The 19,240-nt window shown below is 39.3% G+C and overlaps 1 protein-coding gene across 1 annotated transcript in view; it reads right to left on the bottom strand.

The window, feature by feature from the left end:
* Klhl7 (kelch like family member 7) overlaps positions 1 to 19,240 on the bottom strand; it is a 60,239-nt gene that overhangs the window by 27,810 nt on the left and 13,189 nt on the right. Inside the window, exons 2-5 of the mRNA XM_057776104.1 lie at positions 10,911 to 11,013; positions 9,887 to 9,980; positions 9,400 to 9,524; positions 2,684 to 2,859 (exon numbers count right to left, since the gene is read on the bottom strand). Coding sequence (XP_057632087.1) covers positions 2,684 to 2,859; positions 9,400 to 9,524; positions 9,887 to 9,980; positions 10,911 to 11,013 — 498 coding nt within the window. The remainder of the gene's footprint in view (positions 1 to 2,683; positions 2,860 to 9,399; positions 9,525 to 9,886; positions 9,981 to 10,910; positions 11,014 to 19,240) is intronic.

Here is a 19,240-nt window from a genome sequence, read left to right as displayed (position 1 = left end):
GTGGGTACCTTCAGAGGCCAGAGGGGGTTATCATATTCTTTGCAGTTGTGACTCATCTGATACGGCTGCTGGGAACTGAATTCCTTGGTAAAAGCAGCAAGTGCTTTTAACCACTGAGCCATCTCCCTAGTCCCAAAATTTGTGTGTTTTCTAAAACAACAAATCATAGCTTCCTTTTCAGAAGCAGTCATATGATACCGAAAGAAATCTATTCTCAGTAGTAGCCCCAACACATGCTCAGGACCAGGAACACAGGTTACCCAATAGGGTTTCCAATCCAGGAGATAAGAGAGCTATCTATTTTAACCTTGTATTTCTATACTGTGAACCAACAGACTTACCTGCTTCTAGAAAATTTAAGATACAGAATTCTATATTTAATAAAATTGAATTGCTTTCATAAATAATACTGTAGCATTTATTTAACTACATTGAACAAGTTCAAGTTCATTAATATAATTTAATTTACAAATCACTAAACAGCTCTGACAACTTATTTCATATACATACTCATCTACTACACATGTTTGAGCTAGATAATAAATTATGGGAACTGAAATTTTAAAGAGATGCCTCTTATTTTACAACATATTTAGACTGTTTTTTGGTTTTTGGCTAATATCAAGTGCAGAACAGATTTAGATTCAGTTTTCTCTGCACCCAGTCACTATAAAGCATCTGTCATAACCAATTAATACCATACTATTTTTATATTTCCTTAGTGTTTATCTAGTATTATTTTCCTTCCATTACCCCATAAAGGAGACCACATTATATTAAGTCAGTAAGTCACCTATTTTTTTTTTAGACTGTAGAAACTTCTCAGACTTTTCTTTCTTATGACAACCTGAACAGTTCTGAATTCTGGTGAGGTAAACTGTCCTTAATTTCAGTTTGTTTGATGTCTTATCCATTAGCCTAGTGTTATGCTTTTGGGGAGGGTGATCACAGTGATTGGCTTCTATTGCTGTGATAAAACATCATAACCAAAAGCAAGTTGGGGAGAAAAGGATTTATTTTAGCTTCATCTCTCAGGTCATATTCCATCACTACGTAAAATTGGGGTAGGAATTCAAGGCAGGAAACTGGAAGCAAGGGAGTGAAGCAGAGACCATAGGGAACTCTGCTTATTGGTTTCTTCCTCCTGGCTTGCTTAGTATGCTTATACATATCAGGACCACCCACCTGAGGGCTGCACCGCCCAGGGAGCTGGACCCTCCTGTACCAATCATCAACCAGGATTACTGTGCCACAGACTTGCCTACAGGCCAGTCTTATAAAGACATTTTCTCAAACAAGATTCCCTCTTTCCAGCGGTTTCTAAGTTTGTGTCAAGTTGACAAAACTCAACCAAACCACGATGACTTGATGTTTTATTACATCAAGTAAGCATGCACTCAATAAGACATCAATGACGACCACCAGCAAGCAGTATCTGTCAGGTTTTCCAGTATAAAGTCTTTTCTTCACCTGCAAAAGGCCAGTTAATTTTGATTTATTTGTATTTTATGTGCATTGTTGTTTTGCCTGTGTTTGTGGGAAGGTGTAAGGATCCCTGGAACAGGAGTTACAGACAGTTGTGAGCTGCCATGTGGGTGCTGAGAATTGAACCTAGGTCCTCTGGAAGTGCAGTCAGTGCTCTTAACCACTGAGCATCTTTCCAGTCCCAAGAACTGATGTGTGTGTGTGTGTGTGTGTGTGTGTTTATCTTCTTTCCTCTTGTTTCTCTTTAGACAGGGTCACTTTACATTCTAACTGGTTTCAGTATCTTGGACTCAAGTAATTCTTCTTCTTTGGCATACTGCTGTGCCTGACATAAAGAACTGTTTTTCTTTTTATCTAGTCAAATCTCTCAACCTGAAAATTCTATGTTATGAACAACACAGAGCAAAAGAACATGATTTAGTGCAATCTTAATAGAATGTAAATCAAGTCATGCTGAGTTAAAATCAAGGTTCCAGAAGGGCTAACTGGAGGCCCCATAGGATAAATTATTTTGTGACTATTTCCAGTCTCTTATCACCTATCTGTACTGTGGACCTCCTCCACCTCCAAAGCAGCAATGCCTGGTCAACTCTTCTGTACACTGTCCTCTCATCCACAATTAAGGACTCTTATGATTATGATCACACATATATACATCCTCTCATCCTCATCTTGGTCACATGCTCTAAGTTCCCTACCTCATGTAAAGTAATATAAGTTCAGGAAATCTTTTGGGAAAGACACTGATGTGCCTAAAATGGTACCCAATAGTTTTATCTCTACCATGCACTCTGTAGTTCAAATAGTTTTGATTTTTTCAATGGAAAAGGCTTTGTGATAATGTTATTTATTAAAGAACACATTCTTGGATGCATACCTTTAATCCCAGCACCCAGGAGGCAGAAGCAGGCAGATCCCTGTGAGTTCAAGGCCAGCTTGATCTACAAGAGCGAGTTCCAGGACAGCAAGACCTGTTGCACAGAGAAGCCCTGTCTTGAAAAAAATAAAAATAAAAAAATAAAAAACAAAACAAAAAGACCCAAAACAAAACAAAAAACAAAAAAACCCCAATCAAACAAAAGAAAACATTCTTCCTTAATATGAGAATTTTGTTGTCATATATTAAAGTATCATGTAGAAGAAATTGATAAAGAAATTTCTATCAAAAAATATCTAAGAAGCCAATATAGTTAGTTACCTGATCCTCTGCTCTCACAGTCAGAGTGTCCTGGCTGAGAAGTTGTGTTACTCGTTTGACATCAAGTTGTAGAAATTCATCAGTTTTATAAACCTCAGTAAAATGCTGATGAATAAAGTCATCTGCCGTTGCTTTCAGCTCGGGACAGTCCAGACACTCTGCAAGCACACTTATACCTAAGCACAGAGAGAATGGGAACAGAAGACACCGACTTTAGAAAACCACATATCCCCCCAGATCATGAGAAGAATATGCAGGAAAATCTCAAATTTAAGGCTAGTCTGGACTAGAGCAATAGCCTGATTTTAAAAAAATGTACTATGTGTTTTAGGGGGGTGCTGGGGAGGAGATAAAGCAAGACTTGGGAAAAAAATTAAGTAGATCTCATTAACCTAGGTCTTGTTCCAAAAACTTGTCTACTTTTGTGGCAATATGAGGTTGTCTTATGCTTGACAATAATAAGACAGTATCAATTTTCACAAACTGCTCTCAGGCATTTTTAAATCACTTTCTTTTATAAATAAACTTAAAACTAAGTATCACATCTTAAAGATGAGATGATTTTTGTTAGGATTGCACTCAACTTTTGAATTGCTTTGGGGGAACAGCTGCAACATTGAGGAAGAGGTCCATGTAAGCACTAGGCACTGGGCTAGGAGACAGTTCATCACATAAAAGGACTTGCTACCAAGCCTGATATCCCTGGGACCCACATGGAGGAAGGAGTCAACTCCCATAGCTGTCTCCTGATACTGGGTGCATTTATCTACAATACATCCAATTAAAAAAAACAACTTGACATTTCAATTTATTTTGCTGTAAATTATTTATTAACATTCAGCTTTTATTAAACCCTTTTCTTATACATTACTGATATAAATATATATTTTACTCCCTTGTATATATAAAAATATATATTTTTCATATTTTCCAGAGGCTGGAGAAACAGCTCAGCAGTTACAAGCACTGGCTGATCTTCCAGGGGTCCTGAGTTCAATCCCAGCAACCACATGGCAACTCATAACCATCTGTAATGGGATCTGATTCCCTTTTCTGAATGCATGAAGACAAGTCACTCATTTACATAAAATAAATATTTAAAAAACAAGTTTTGCATGTTTTCCAATCAGCTTTTCCCCAATTATTCTATTTTGTTTTGGAGGAAATTTCTCATGTTCTATATAAGGAGGCACAGTACTGTCCACAGTCAGTCCTCAAGCCGTCTGTGTGCCACCTTGCTAAAGTTACTGTTACGTTTCATGTCTAAAAGCTTAAAAGAGGAAGAGGAGGACAAAACGAAGAAAGTAGTGGTTGTAGCAGTTGTGGTGGAGGGAGGCAGGGAAGAAGAGGAGGAGAAGTGGGAAAGACAAATGCTAAAAATGTCTAAAATATTTACTACCATTCCTTTACCAGAAAAGTTCTTAGATTATTTTGGTGTATGAATTTGCAAATAAATGTCTTTCGAAATATTAACTGAGTCCCCCCGCCCCATGTTTCAACTTCATGTCACCTATTTACATGTTATGGGCTGGGTTTTTGTTGTTTTATTTTTGTAGCCCTGGGTGCTTGGAACTTGCTACGCTGGCCTGCTTCTGCCTTCCAAGTTCTGGGATTAAAGGCACTACTATGTCTGGCCAACACAGCTTTGGGGCTTTCATATTTGTAACATAACTCATCACTATCGCCCAATCTGTCAGCTGGTAGCTGGTATCCTTCATCTCCTTTCTAAAAATGCACTGACTTGATGCCATGGCATTCTGAACATTTATGGCAAACAGCATGCTACTTCTATGTATATTTGCCTGCACCAGTGAGACAGAAAGATTTGGCCTGCGGTTTCTGGTTTTACTGATTTATGAATGAGATCTCAGTATGTTAGATTTGCCTTAAACTCACAATCCTTTTGCCTCCGCTTGAGTGCTAGAATAATATGAATGTGCCACCATAACAAGCCAAAACCTTTTCATTTTCTTAAATATCAAACAGACACTGAAAACACAGAAGTGCTTTATTACCTACTGCTATGACTTCAAGTATGTTTAGATTTTAGCTTGTTAGTAATCTGAGACTTCTAGACAATGAAAGGGAAGGATGGAATTTCTGAGTAAACCCTCTATTATTAATAAACTTTAGAGAGTAGTTTTAGGTTTACACTAAAACTGAGAATAGAGTTTCCTTAAATTTCTTGTCATCACACACATTAGTTAATCTTCTTCAGCATTATCATTGTTTAAAAAAAATAATTTTGTGTATGTATGTTTTGCCTGCATATATGTCTGTGCACTATGTGCATGCAATGTCCATGAAAATCAGAGGGTGTTAGACCTTTGGAACTAGAGTTACAGATAGTTGTGAGCCTTCATGTGGGTACTGAGAAACTGAATCTAGTTTTCATTTTCAAGAGCAACAAATGCCCTTAACCACTGAGCCATTTCTCTAGCCCCCATTATTATCTTGAATTGGAGAGGGGAAGAATTCTTTCTAAAAATGCATTCATTGCTGGATTTCAGATAGTTTTAGCACTGAACACAATGGAGCTAAGTGAAGCTAGAGTCACATGCACATTTGTACATGCACACATACTTGTTCTTTGTTCAAAGTTGGCAGTATGGGACTATTTCTGGGACGTGTCTACCCTTTTTACTGATCTAAAATTTAAATAATAAAAATTAATCTCAACTTTCTGTATGTATTAGCACTAACTCATAAAGACATCACACTTGGGACCTTTCCAGACATCTAAGGTTACTGTTTTGGGCTCTCTGCTTCTGAAGACAGTTTGGTCTTGCCTTTTGCTTTCCTAGTTACAGATCCAATTCTGATGCTGTTCTTTGAGCTTTCTTTTTTAATCAGACTTTGAAAGGTTTTCTTACCTCTTTGAGCAGAGTCCTTAAATCAAGAAAACTAAAAATAAATTTCTAAAAAAATGCTTTGGTTACATTTCAAAGATTCTATTGTTGTGTTATTATCATTCTAAAAGCCTGAAATTTAGTTTTTAATACTTCTTTACAATTATTCAGTTAAGTCTCCAGGTGCTGGAAAAGGTGCTGGAGGAGACAGGTGCCCTCTGACACTCATTTCTCGCCTCACTGCACTGCTGGGGGCAGGCCCTATGCTTCTTTCCTTCCAGAAGTTCTATGCTTTCGGTTGCTGGTGATCAGTATTTGTAAACACTCCAGGGGAATAAACTTGTACTCAGTCTCTGATCACAGTACAAAACATTCTGTGTTATCTATCTAAACAAGTTTGTTACTCAAATCCTACTTTTTCTAAGCTCAACTTTTGAGGTATGGGCAATTTTATAAGTTATGTATCGTGGCCTCTCAAATTCCCTTTCTGTTTAAAACAAGCAGTAATCTTATTTTTCTGGGCATGGTCGCCCACATCTATAAACCCAGCACTCAGGAGGCAGAAGCAGATGAATTTCTGTAAGTCCGGAACCAGTTTTGATGTACAAATTGAGTTCCCAGGCCAGGCAAGGTACAGACCCTGTCTCACAAGACAAACAGCTCATTTTGCCACCACTAAAACAACTAACCAGGATATTCTTATTGATGAAGTTAGAAGTCTCATGATGCAATAATCTCAATAGTTGGAGACTAAATGACACAGAAGTCATTTTGTGGGACACTTCATACACAACCATAGTAGGATAGAAATAGTAGTTTGCTTGTTTTGGTAACCTATCATACTCATCTCTAAGAATTTTATGTTAATTTTTTGGTGGTAAATAAATGTAACAAAATCTACCACCAGTCACATTTAATATACTCCTGTCATCCTGGCATGATTATCATCTAGATCCACCACTTTTATCACCTCAAACCTAAGCCCTTGATGTTTAAAGATATATCACCAGGATATATCTAAAGAACATCTTAGTTCATGGGTGAGACTTCATACTCAGTTTGAAATTGTCTCGAAGGCACAAATTGACTTTTCCTTTGCAGTTTGTTGACTGTTTTGCTTCTTTTATATGCTCCTGGAACTCCTGCTTCATAATAGTGCCCTGTTTCTTCCTCTCATGGATCTTTCATCTTTCAGTAATGGCTTCTTTTTATTTGTAGTATTGTATCATGAGATAAGTTTCCCAATTGATCTTTAGTTTGAATTTTAGGGGCATCTAACTTTACTGTTCAATTTGATTAAATGTCAAGACTGGAAAATCACCCATTCAAACATCCTGTTTTATTATTATTATTTTGGTTTTTCAAGACAGTTTTTCTCTGTCTTTACTCTCCTGAAACTACCTTTGTAGACCAGGGTGTAGACCAGTTTTTCTCTGCCTTTACTCTCCTGAAACTACCTTTGTAGACCAGGGTGGCCTTGAACTCCAGAGATCTGCCTACCTCTGTCTCCTGAGTGCTGGGGTTAAAGGTGCAAGCTGCCACCACCTGCCTATCTTTTCTATTTTTAATTTTCTTTCTATTTCTTACATTAAATTTGTCCCCAGGAGTGTGATTTTTCTGTCTCTCAAACTAATAGGTTTCCTTGAACTTGGTATGATTTTGTTTTGTTATTTTGAGACCAGGTCTCACTATATAGCCCTGGTTAGCCTGAACGAGCTACATAAACCAAGCTAGTCTTGAACATCTCAGTATAGGGTTATAGATGTACATCATTATGTCTGATTGAATTTTGCCCAATCAATCAGTTGAGATAGATTCCCTCTTAGCACTTGTGAAAGTTAGATTGGCAAGATAGTTTGAGCAACAGAGAAGCAAAAGGAAATCTTAGGCAGAAGTTTTTTTAACTGGTTGTCAGCGGCAGCTATGCTCAGATTCACACAGAAAACATCAGAAGCAGGTCCTCTCACCCTATCTTTACAAGTTACCGAGGGACTGTAAATGGCTCAGAGCCACTGTCCCCCTTTTTTGAGAGAAAGCCTCATTCTGTAGCCCAGCTGGCCTTGAAACAGGGGTAACCCTCCTACTTCAGCCATCATGCCTAGTTGAAGTTACTGTCTCTCTCCGAGGCTTAGGCTCAGAAACAGGCTCCTTTCTAGGCTACTGGGGTATCCTTTCTTTCTCAGCTTTGTTACTCTTCCCCTCCCCCCAAAAAAGAAATAAGAAACTAGATAAATAGAGCCGTAAATTATTCAGTGCTGTAAACTACAATACAGAAATGGACTCTCAGTCCAGAGAATGCCTGATACATAGGACAATAACAGGCACTGTTTATTCCCTAATATAGGGTCTTATGTTGACATATGGCTAACAAAGAAATTCCATTGTGCTTACTCCACAGCTACTTGTCCTCCTACTCCATCAACTGCAGTTTCTTTTTTTTAATATTTATTTTTATTTATTATGTATACAATATTCTGTCTGCATGTATGCCTGAAGGCCAGAAGAGGGCACCAGACCTCATTATAGATGGTTGTGAGCCACCATGTGGTTGCTGGGAATTGAACTCAGGACCTTTGGAAGAGTAGGCAATGCTCTTAACCTCTGAGCTATCTCTCCAGTCCATCAACTGCAGTTTCTTTTCTGGATACCAGACCAGTCTCATTTTTATCCCCTTTGCCTGACTTTTACTCTTTTCTGCAATTATCCTGTTTCTTTTTAGACAGCCTTCCAAGTTTTTTCCTCCTCAGGCTCACAGTATGTGTGCCAGAAGGAGTACAAAGTGTCCTGAGGGAAAAAGAATAGGAAAAATTGGGCCAGAAGAAGTCCAAAACATTTTCAGAAGCCCTTTGCCCAGCCTTCAGTTTCCTGGCATCAGCATCCCTCTACTAGTGTTGACCAGGTTCTAGACCCCTGTGTTTCCTTGCTTCTACTTCTTTCTCTATGTTGTCCTGGATCTTTGGCCTTCTCTTTCCCTAAAGCCTATGGATTACAGTATGCATAGAGAAATGTAATTATAAGGAGCTGAGTACTTGTTTGCCGCCAGGAAGGATCATCTCACAGTAAAATGCATACTATACCGAGAAATATCTGAGTTACTTTCTCTGTTTCTTTCAAGGACAAATTGCTTACCTGAGCAATAGCTTCAAATGAAGATCTACAGAAGCTCCTCAACTAGTACCTTAATTTATAATTTCTCTGTCCCCTAGTACAAAACATATTTGACAATGGAGAGACAGCATGGTGTACTAAGCAAGCATCAGAATACTCAAACTCCACTTTACTCTACTCAGGGAGTGACCACATCACTTCAGGGAAGTTCATAAACCTGACCTCAAATTTTCTCAGCACATTACGAGCCCTATAAGAGAAATGTTCATGTTTTTTCCATATAAAACTACTATAAATAAATAGGTGGTATTCTTGTTGTTGGTCTTTGATGAATGAAAGCCATTATAAAAGTCATGTTACTGCTGGGCATGGTGGTGCATGTCTTTAATCTCAACGCCCAGGAGGCAGAGGCAGGTGGATATATGTAAGTTCAAGGCCAGCCTGACCTACAGAGCAGTTCCAGGACAGTCAGAGCTGTTACAGAATGAAACCCTGTCCTGAAAAACAAAACAACAAACAAAGAGTCCTATTTCATTTTAGAAAATAGTGACACAGTATTTATTGAGCTAATTGCTACCCAGGCTAGTATGTGCTTCTTTTTAAGTTCCTTTTATTTTTATTAGTAAAAAATGTTTCAATGAACAGTATCTTTAAGCTTAAATGAAGATTCTTAACAATATGGTTTTTCTTTATTTAAATACACAATGAGGACTTTTTTTTTTGAAAAAAAAAAAAAGCCAGGAATTTGGTATTTCTTACCAAGACAATTTGAAGCATCAACTTGTTCCTTCAAAAAATCAACACACATTTTCTTCACAGGTTCAATCTGGTACTGATTTGCTGCATCTAACAAAGACTGGACATTGTTGCTATTCACAGAAATTCTGTAAGTTAAATGGAACATTAATTTCACACTGTAGAATATGCTCTATGATATATGATCCCTCCAACTCCTCCAGTACAGGTTTTTGTTCTAAGGAAACAGGAGCAAATTAATTTTGTCACAACAATGCTTTTCTGTGTCAGACCCCAATCTTTTTTTTTTTTTTTTTTGCTTTTTCGAGACAGGGTTTCTCTGTGGTTTTGGAGCCTGTCCTGGAACTAGCTCTTGTAGACCAGGCTGGTCTCGAACTCACAGAGATCCGCCTGCCTCTGCCTCCCAAGTGCTGGGATTAAAGGCATGCGCCACCACCGCCTGGCTCAGACCCCAATCTTACTCCCCCAAACAGGATGATTCCTAACTCACCTCGCAGTATAAGCAAATTCCACCAGTTGCTCAATAATATCAGGTTCAGCATCTTTGAGTTCTACTTCAAAGGACTTAGATTCAAGCATGTTAGCTGAAGGAAGAGAAGACACATAAATGACCACCAGCAGCACCCACAGGTCTAACTAGGAACTGACATATTCCAGGTTATATTAAATACAGAAGACATTAGGACAGTATCTCTGGAGGGAAATACACGCAAATCAATTCTCCGTGTTAGTGGCACCCCTTGAATTAATCTAAGAGAATTCTCAAGTGCAAAGAGAAAGACATAAAATTAGATTTTATTTTCTCCCAATCCTAAAAGAATTCAGTGTCCCTCTTCTCTTATTTCCTCCAAATCCTCAGAGGTAGGTAGGACAGCAAAGACAAAACTTGAGGCAGGTATATTGTTTAACTTGATCACAGGACAAGAGATAGGTATCATGATGTACACCTGTGATCTCAGCACTTGGGAGGCAGAGGTAAGAGGATCACTCAAAGCTTCAGATCCCCCCCCCCCCCCCCCTGGCTACATGGCAAGCTCCTGTCTCAAAATCAATACAACAAGCCTCATAAAAGAATACTAAGTAGTATAATCAGGACTTGGTTCCAGGTCTCAGCTAAAAATAAAGGCTTCTTCCCACTACAGTGTGCTACGTTTTCTTCCCCTCTTCCTTCTTCCCCTCCAGTCCTTTCAAGGCATAAACTTGCTAGATATAATGCCAAGAGATGTATCTGTTACCATGATTTTCTATCTCAGGTGAAGAAAACAAACCCTGGACATTCAGGCAGAAACTACCTTTATACCATCAAAGGCATTGGGCCCTTGGGGCTAATGAAAGAACACTTACCTTTTGATGGTCATCACATCTGACCATTTTCATTCTCTTTACTGTTCTATAGCCTTAAGTTCTAAAGAGCTTTAAAAATTGGAAAAAATATTTTTATTTAAACTCTACCTAATTCTCATAGAAAAAAAAAAAACCCGAACCAGTAACAGGTTTTGCCTGAAAATACTCACTTGTGAACATTAAGTTAAAAAAGTGACTGGCTGCAGCAAGGACAACACGGTGAGCAGGAATCTTCCTTTCCTGGACCATGAGGATCACGTCACACAACGTTCTCTGGTGAGAAGGAGAAAAGCATATAAAAAGCAGCTCCCTGGCTCTTGCTCAGCAATATTAAGTTTAACAAGGTAGGAACCGACCAAAAGCTGTAAAGCCTCTATCTACTTCCTACTTAAATTCTTCTTTCCACACACAAATTTAGCAAAGACTAACAGAGTTGCTGTCAGATAATATCAAAATTTGGTACTATAATCCCAACAGTCAAGAGGAAAATAAATTAGCATATCTATCATTAAAAACAAGTCTCTCGAGCTATGTGTGATGGCCCACAGCTGTCAAGAGGCTGAAGATAACAACTTTGAGGCCAGTCTGCGCAGCACAAGGAAATTCTCTCACCTCAAAAGAAAGTTGTCTACCAATGATTCAGGGATGTCAAAACTTTTTTTCCTAGTATAAATTCTGAGGCCTTTATTGTGAGCTTTCTGCAGGGAAGAGGGATTAAATGATATGATGGCATATACAAATAATAATTTTTAAACATTGTAGTCTATACTTGATTTTCCTAAATCATCAATGCTGGTAAAATCCAGAGTAAAAGTAGCTGTCAAGAGTTCTGATGAAAACAGAAAGGATTAGGAACAGAGTGGATGAACTGATTGCCCCTGCACTAATCTTCCCTTAAACAGCTCCTCTCACAAACACCCTGCTGACAGGAGATGGAGGGCAGCCATTTCTAAACTCTAGGCTGCTAAAAGAAGGTATGCCTACAACAACTCAAATTGCTAGAAAGAAAAAAAGGAATACTGAAAAAATATCAAGGGTTGTCATAGATGACTTTTAAAGAAAAAAAAAATTCTGAAGGGGCCATCAAATAATAAATTCACAATGAAGCTAAAAGTATTATAAGCAGAGCTCACAGAAAATTTGGTGCCTACCATTGGCAACCAGTGTCCTAACCACTGGGAGTAAGGCAAGCAACACATTCTGAGTTTTTTGTTCTGTCTTAAGTTTTAAAATGTTTATGGTGTTTACTTGCAAGTATGTCTGTGCACCATTGACACCTGAGGGGTTCAGATGACAGTGTCAATTCCCTGGTATTGGGATGGTTTTAAGATGCCATGTGGGTATTGGGAAGTGAATCTGGGTCCTCTGCTGAGCCATCTTTCCAGCCCAATATTGAGTGGTTTTTAAATCTTGTTACAAATCTATTAATAGTTCATGAGTTTAGCAGATACAGTGTTTGTTAATTTTAAATATTTTTCTATTTTTTTAAAAGATTTATTTATTTATTTATTATGTATACAGTATTCTTAGTGTTCTGCATGTATGCTTGCAGGCCAGAAGAGGGCACCAGATCTCATTACAGATGCTTTGTGAGTCACCATGTGGTTGCTGGGAATTGAACTCAGGAACTTTGTAAGAGCAAGCAGCACTCTTAACCACTGAGCCATCTCTCCAGCCTTTAAATATTTTTCTAAATGACAAATATTTTACTAATATAATATTGTTTTGGACAGCTTGACATTTCCTATTGTGTATTTAGTTAGCTATTTTGTGTGTGCATACACACATGAGGCATGTGGGTCAATGCCTTTATACAGAGGCCAGAGAAGGCTAACAGGTGTTGTTCTTCCTCACCTTCCACCTAAGTTTTTTGAGACAGTCTCTCGGTGAACCTAAAACCTGCTGTTTTGTTAGGCTTGGCTGGCTAACCAGCGAGTTCTCAGGACCTGACTCTCTCCACCCTCTGCTGGGGTTACAGACACATTTGGCCATGCCTGATTTTCTGTGTGTGTCAGAAACGTGAAGCAGTCCTCTTGCTTTCCCAGCAAGGGTTCTTACCCATTACGCCATTCCCCTAGTACTACTTTATTTTGTGAATAAAAATCCAAGTAAGATGCTAATGCTTAGGAAAAGAGAAATGAGCCCCCAAAAGTAGACTAAAAGAAAAAAAAAACTTCAATTTTACAGTCTGTTTCAAGATTTGATAATAAGTTTTGTGGACCAGTGCTTAGAATCATATACAGATTGATAGCCCCTAAAGCTATGGATGGTTCATGTCTGATCATATGTGGAGAAGGTTCAGAACAGGCACAGTCCTTAGGTGACTTGCCATATACCATACCAAAACACACAAAGTAGCAAAACTAAACTAGAGTCACATTCAGTTACACCACCAAAAAAACGAGCTAGTTACACTGACTGGAAGCAAGGTGGGGAGCAGGATGGAAGGCAGGAATTAAAGAGGAAGACAGAACATCAAGCAAATCCATGTATCAGATAACAGAGCTCTCTCTCACAAAGGATGGATCTTTGTCAAGTGACAGGAATTTCCAAAAAATGGGGATAACCCAAAATATAGAAAAACATTTCCATGAAAAAGGAATTTTAAGTTGAATGAACGTTGTCTGCTGGTAGTTTCTGAGTGTGCAGCTCGGTACGACCACTATAACCCGTAGGGTGAAGAGGGAGGAGTCATCTGTCTCCCAGTGGCACATTTATTTAACTGTACCACAATGAACTGATGTTTCTAAAGGAGATGGGTAATATGAGCTCATATCTGATACCATCAATTAATGAAAAAGTATATCCACAAACAAGACAGAGAGAGACCCAAGTCTGGAGAATGACAGTTCTAAGTGAGCTAAAGAGAGAGAAATCTAAAATAAAAACAAACCAAAACACTCAACAAAGAAAAAAAAAAACCCAAAACAACAAACAAACAAAAAACCAAAAAACACTAATGGTGTGAGAGGTCCTTCTATCTATGTGTTGCTTGTATTGGTTAATGATTAAGAAACTGCCTTGGCCTGATAGGGCAAAACTTAGGTAGGAGGGAGGACTGGACTAAATGCTGGGAGGAAGAAGGGCGGAGTGGGAGACACCATGGAGCCGCCACCACCGGGATAGATGTGCTGAAACTTTGCTGGAAAGACACTGCCATGTGGCAATACACAGACTAATGGAGATGGGTTAAATTAATATGTAAGAGTTAGCCAATAAGAAGTTAGAGCATGGGGTTGGAGAGACAGCTCAGTGGTTAAGAGCACTGCCTGCTCTTCTACAGGTCCTGAGTTCAATTCCCAGCAACGATCTGTAATGAGGTCTGGTGTTCTCTTCTGGTCTACAAGCATATAGACAGAACACTGTATACATAATAAATAAATCTAAAAAAAAAAAAAGAAGTTAGAGCTAATGGGGCCAAGTAGTGTTTTAATTAATACAGTTTTCTGTGTGATTATTTCAGGGCTAAGCTAGCCGGGAGGCCGGGATGAACAAGCGGTTCCTTGCAACACACTAACATTTGACAATACATACTGACTGGTTAAATAAAGGGGGAAAAAAAAACACCTTTAATTTCTTCTGGTCATTGCCTCCCACAATAGTTATATTTCTGCATTTATTATTCTCAGCCTTAAAATTTTTTGTCTTTCATAAGCAGCACGTTTCCATGTGGCTGCTATGGTTTGAATCCTCCCCTCAAATCTCATGCTGCAGTTTAATCGCTATTCTGACTGGTATTAAGAGGGCACCTTTGACAACAGGGAAAATGGCAGTGGTGGTTCCACAGCAGGCATGGAATGGGGAGCTGTTGTGCAGTGAACAGCTGTCCAAGAAAGATATTATTTGCAGGATTACAATTCAGACTCATTTCGTTCATGGCATAAACTATTAGGAAACACTGAAAATGTAACTAAGATGGTTAAGAGGACCACTTGGGTACAGTTTATAGCCATCTTTTTAAAGTAAGCATTTCAAGGGTACTGAAATATAAGCAGTGTCAGTACAAATGAAAGCTGTGGAGCCTAATGAAGACAAACTCAGGAAATTAAGTCTGAAGAGACCCTGGATAAGGATCTACCAATATATACAGTATCTGCTATAAAATGGAGATAAAATCAACTTTCCCAAAAGGGCAGTGCTGCTCAGTGGCTAGTTTACAGGAGCACTACAGGATGAGGCTAGGCTTGCTATTAACATTCAAACAAATTCAAAGAAGAGGAAAATGCTAAGCCTTTAAATTTCCAAGATGGAAAAAGAGAGGCTATCAGAGGAAGGCAGGAAGCACTTCTGACTGTGGGGAGAGGAGAAAAGCTCAGCTGGAAACTAAACAGGATGGAATCATGGGGAGAAAGAAAGAGCAGCTGGATACCAAAATCCACCAAACCTTATTTTTTAAGATGAAATTAGATACTGAGCAGTGCTTCATAGCTAACCAACAGCAACATAACAGATCCTGTTAGTGTTATAAGCTGTGGTGGCTGGATGAGGGCGCTCACCGTAGCTTACATACTTGAAGGTTTGTTTCCCAGTTGGTGGAGTGTTTAGGAAGGATTTCGAGGTCTGTCCTTGTTGGAGAAGGTGTGTCACTGGGAGTGAGCTTTGAGGTTTCTAAAGACCACACCAGGCTCAGGCTCCCTTTTCTCTGCCCCTTGCCCGTGGAAGAGGATTGTAAGCTCTCGGCTACTGTTCCAGTGCCATGTCTGCCTGTCACCATGTTCCCTGACATGATGATCATGGATTAACCCTCTGAAACTGCAAGCAAGTCCCCAATTAAATGTTGCCTTGGTTATGATGTCTCTTCATAGCCATAGATATAGGGAAGACTAAAAATGAAGGAGTTACAACTTGTTTACTTAATCTGAGAAATATAATCCCTTATAAGTCTCTTGAAATTTCAAATGTTTTATTAGACTGTAGAATACCAAGTTTTTTTTTTTAATTTTTCTTTCTACCTCATATTGTAAACTAAAAGGTGTAAAAAAAAGTATGACTTGGGGGCTGGAGATGGTTCAGTGATTAAGAAGACTTGCTGCACTTCCATCGAACCCAAGTTCGGTTCCTAGTAATTAACTTTAGGAAGCTCACAACCTCTTGTAACTCTTGTATGCAAATAAACTTCCTCTTATTTATAAATTACTAGATTTGTAGTAGTGTTTTACCACAGTAGAAAGCAGACTAAAATAGTGACTTAGCTTAAATTCCCACTAACACAATTTCTATAAGGCTTATTCTTTTATAGTTATTCTAGCATGTCATCTGATCTATGCTATCTTTAGCTATGATATGGGTTATGCTTGTCAAAATAAATTGCTGCCTTAGTTACTGTTCTATTGCTGTAAAGAGATACCATGACCAAGGCAACTAAAAGAAGAAAGCACTTATTGGGAGCTTGCTTACAGCTTCAGAGGATTAGTCTTTTAGTTCTTTATGAACATGACAGCAGACAGGCATGGGGGTTGAGAGCTTATATCCTGATCCTCAGAACTCATGCAGATGCTGGATGGGCATTGGTTTGCCTATAATTCCAGCCATGGAAGGTGGAGATAAAGCCTCACAACAAGCTGGCTAGAGAATCTAGCAGTAGTCACAAACTCAGGTTTTAATGAGAAACCCTTCCTCAAGGAGTAGGTAGAAAAGGTATTGATGGAGGATGATTTCTGACATCAATCTTGGGCCTCCACATGCACTTATCAAAATACATATGTGCACACACACAAAACGCAAGAAAGACACTACAGATAGTCCATTTTGTCACAAATGAGTAAGAGGAACGTGTCTGCTGCTCCTATGTTATAAAGCCTGGAAAATCCTGGGCCTCCACATGCACTTATCAAAATACATATGTGCACACACACAAAATGCAAGAAAGACATTACAGATAGTCCATTTTGTCACAAATGAGTAAGAGGAACATGTCTGCTGTTCCTTTGTTATAAAACCTGGAAAATCCAAACATTCAGGAAAGATAAAGCTTTAGGGATAACTGCTAAAGGCGACCCTTACCTTGATAGAACCATAGGCCTTAAAGGCATTCTGTTACATTCTCTAACTAATACAGATGAAGTAAAAAGAGGGAAGACTCCCTCAAAAGACAAGAGTTACAGATGGAGGAATTCCATCTCATAAGAGGTTAGGCTCATAAGAGACATCCAAGGTGCAGAGTAGTCAGGAAGAGCAGAGCTGTACGAGATGCAAGGCGACAACCTGTTCTGCACGACTGCTGGCTGCAAATGAGGGTAACTGCTCTCAAGAGGAGGGAAGCTCCATCATTAGAGAGAACTTGGACATCAGTCAGGGATACAAAGTTCAAAAAATTCACTAAGCCTCCAATATACAGGATAAATAACAGTTAAAGAAAGGAAAGCCAGGGAACCTGGGGGCTGATTCTAACTATCTGGCAAATTTCTAACATTCTGCACAAGAAAAAGGAATGTATCTATGTACTCATAAGTGGCTTTTAGACATAAAGCAAAGAAAAACCAGCATACAATTCACAATCCCAGAGGCCCTAGACACCAAAGGGAGCCCCCTAAGAGAGACATACATGGATCTAATCTACATGGGAAGTAGAAAAAGACAAGATCTCCTGAGTAAATTGGGAGTGTGGGGATCATGGGAGACAGTAGAAAGGGAGGAGGAAGGAAGGGAGGGGAACAAAGAAAAATATATAGCTCAACAAAAACAATTTTTTAAAAAAAGGAAAAAAATAACTGTAGCATTATTAATAAAAATCCAGAGACAGAAATTAGGGTTCAACCTGTAGGTCTGAAAAGCAAAACAGCCAGTTACTGGCTCTTTCCTCTACCTCAGTCTGAAATGGCAATCCTGCCTCCAGAAATCTCAGAATGAGACTTTCTGAGAGCTGTTTCCTCCTGTCTCTTTTTTTTTTTTATTACTCATCAACCAAACTTTATTTGGCTTATTAAAAACTTCATATGAAATAAAGGCCAGCCACTGAAAACAGTGCTATATTAACATCCACAATGCCCATTACCAAGATTTAAATGCAAAGATTCCCTGTAAGGTACCGCAAGATCTTAGCCACTACTACTTTGCTTTAACAATACCTGAACGTGTATTCCATCACCAAACAGCAATGAGTTCCAGTGTTACCATCCGTGACAGTGGAGGTCCTTGGGTGTCTCCGCTCAACACAGGGTCGGCTTCACACGGCTGTGGCCCGCGTGCTACCCCTCACCATGCTCCTGACAACCGGCGGCCTGCACGGCTCATAAATGAGGGCCCAACAGCAAAAGAGCCTCCTCCTGTTTTATATTCTTCTCTAGGGCTGGGATTAAAGGTGTGCACCACTATTGCCTGGTTTCTATGACAAACTAGTATGGCTAATGGGATTAAAGGTGTCATCACTGCCTGGTCTGTAAGGTTGGTCAGTGTGTCTGTTTTACTCTCTGATCTTCAGGCAAGCTTTATTAAAATACAAATATCAGTACAAATAACTGACATTACCAACATTATTGTGGCAATAAGTATGGTCCATCACAAACACTAGAAAGAATATTTAAAAATTTATATGCTGGAGAAGCAGCAGTGTACATGGACAAAAATCTTTTCTTTATGAGGTAAATGGTTTCCCTGTTGGCCTCTTGAGGGATAATTCTTCCCAGATGCGTTCAGTTTGATACTCTGAAGACCAGAGATGGGAGAGTGATGTGGGAGTGATTTCTTTCTAATCTGTTGCTTTCATTGGTTAATTAATAAAGAAACTGCCTAGGCCCATTTGATAGGCCAACCCTTAGGTGGGTGGAGTAAACAGAACAGAATGCTGGGAGAAAGAAGCCGAGTCAGGGAGTCGCCATGATTCTCCCACTCCAGACAGACGCAGGTTAAGATCTTTCCTGGTAAGCCAGTTCGTGGTGCTACACAGAATATTAGAAATAGGTTAGATCAATATGTAAGAGCTAGCCAATAAGAGGCTAGAACTAATAGGCCAAGCAGTGTTTAAATGAATACAGTTTCCGTGTAATTATTTCGGGGAAAGCTAGCCGGGTGGCGGTGGGAAGCAGCCCCACCGCTCCTATTACTACAGAGTGGCACCCAACGTGCTAATGAACTCCACGTAAAACCTGAGAGGGCTTGAAAAGGAGAGAGAGAGAATTTAAGACAGCTTTTTGCTGTTTGTGGGTTGCATGCTGCAAAGAAATTGTCCTGATTCAGCAGCAGGAACAAACTGGCTGTTTTAAAATGCCGGCTTTTTGGGCTGTGCCGCCATTGCGATCTCTGTCTGGCTCCTGTGGGAGACAGAGCTTTTGAATGGAGCATTTGGAGTAAAGTGCTACGGCTTGCTTGATGGCAATGTGGACTGCTGTGTGCCTGGAACTGTGTGTGGCTCAGGGGCACCAAATGGCTCTGAGGCAGGAGGGCTCAGCTCCGCCATGCTGAACTGTGCTGGTCTCAGGCAGGAACTACCATAATTACCATAACAACAGCACAGTTAAGGTTTAGACTGGCAGTAAACAGGCAGTACCATATTACCTGTATA

Source organism: Chionomys nivalis, chromosome 1 (assembly GCF_950005125.1).
Source record: "Chionomys nivalis chromosome 1, mChiNiv1.1, whole genome shotgun sequence".
NCBI classification, from domain to species: Eukaryota; Metazoa; Chordata; class Mammalia; order Rodentia; family Cricetidae; genus Chionomys; species Chionomys nivalis.
Note: the sequence above shows the minus strand (reverse complement) of the source record. Positions and strands in the feature narration are given on the sequence as shown.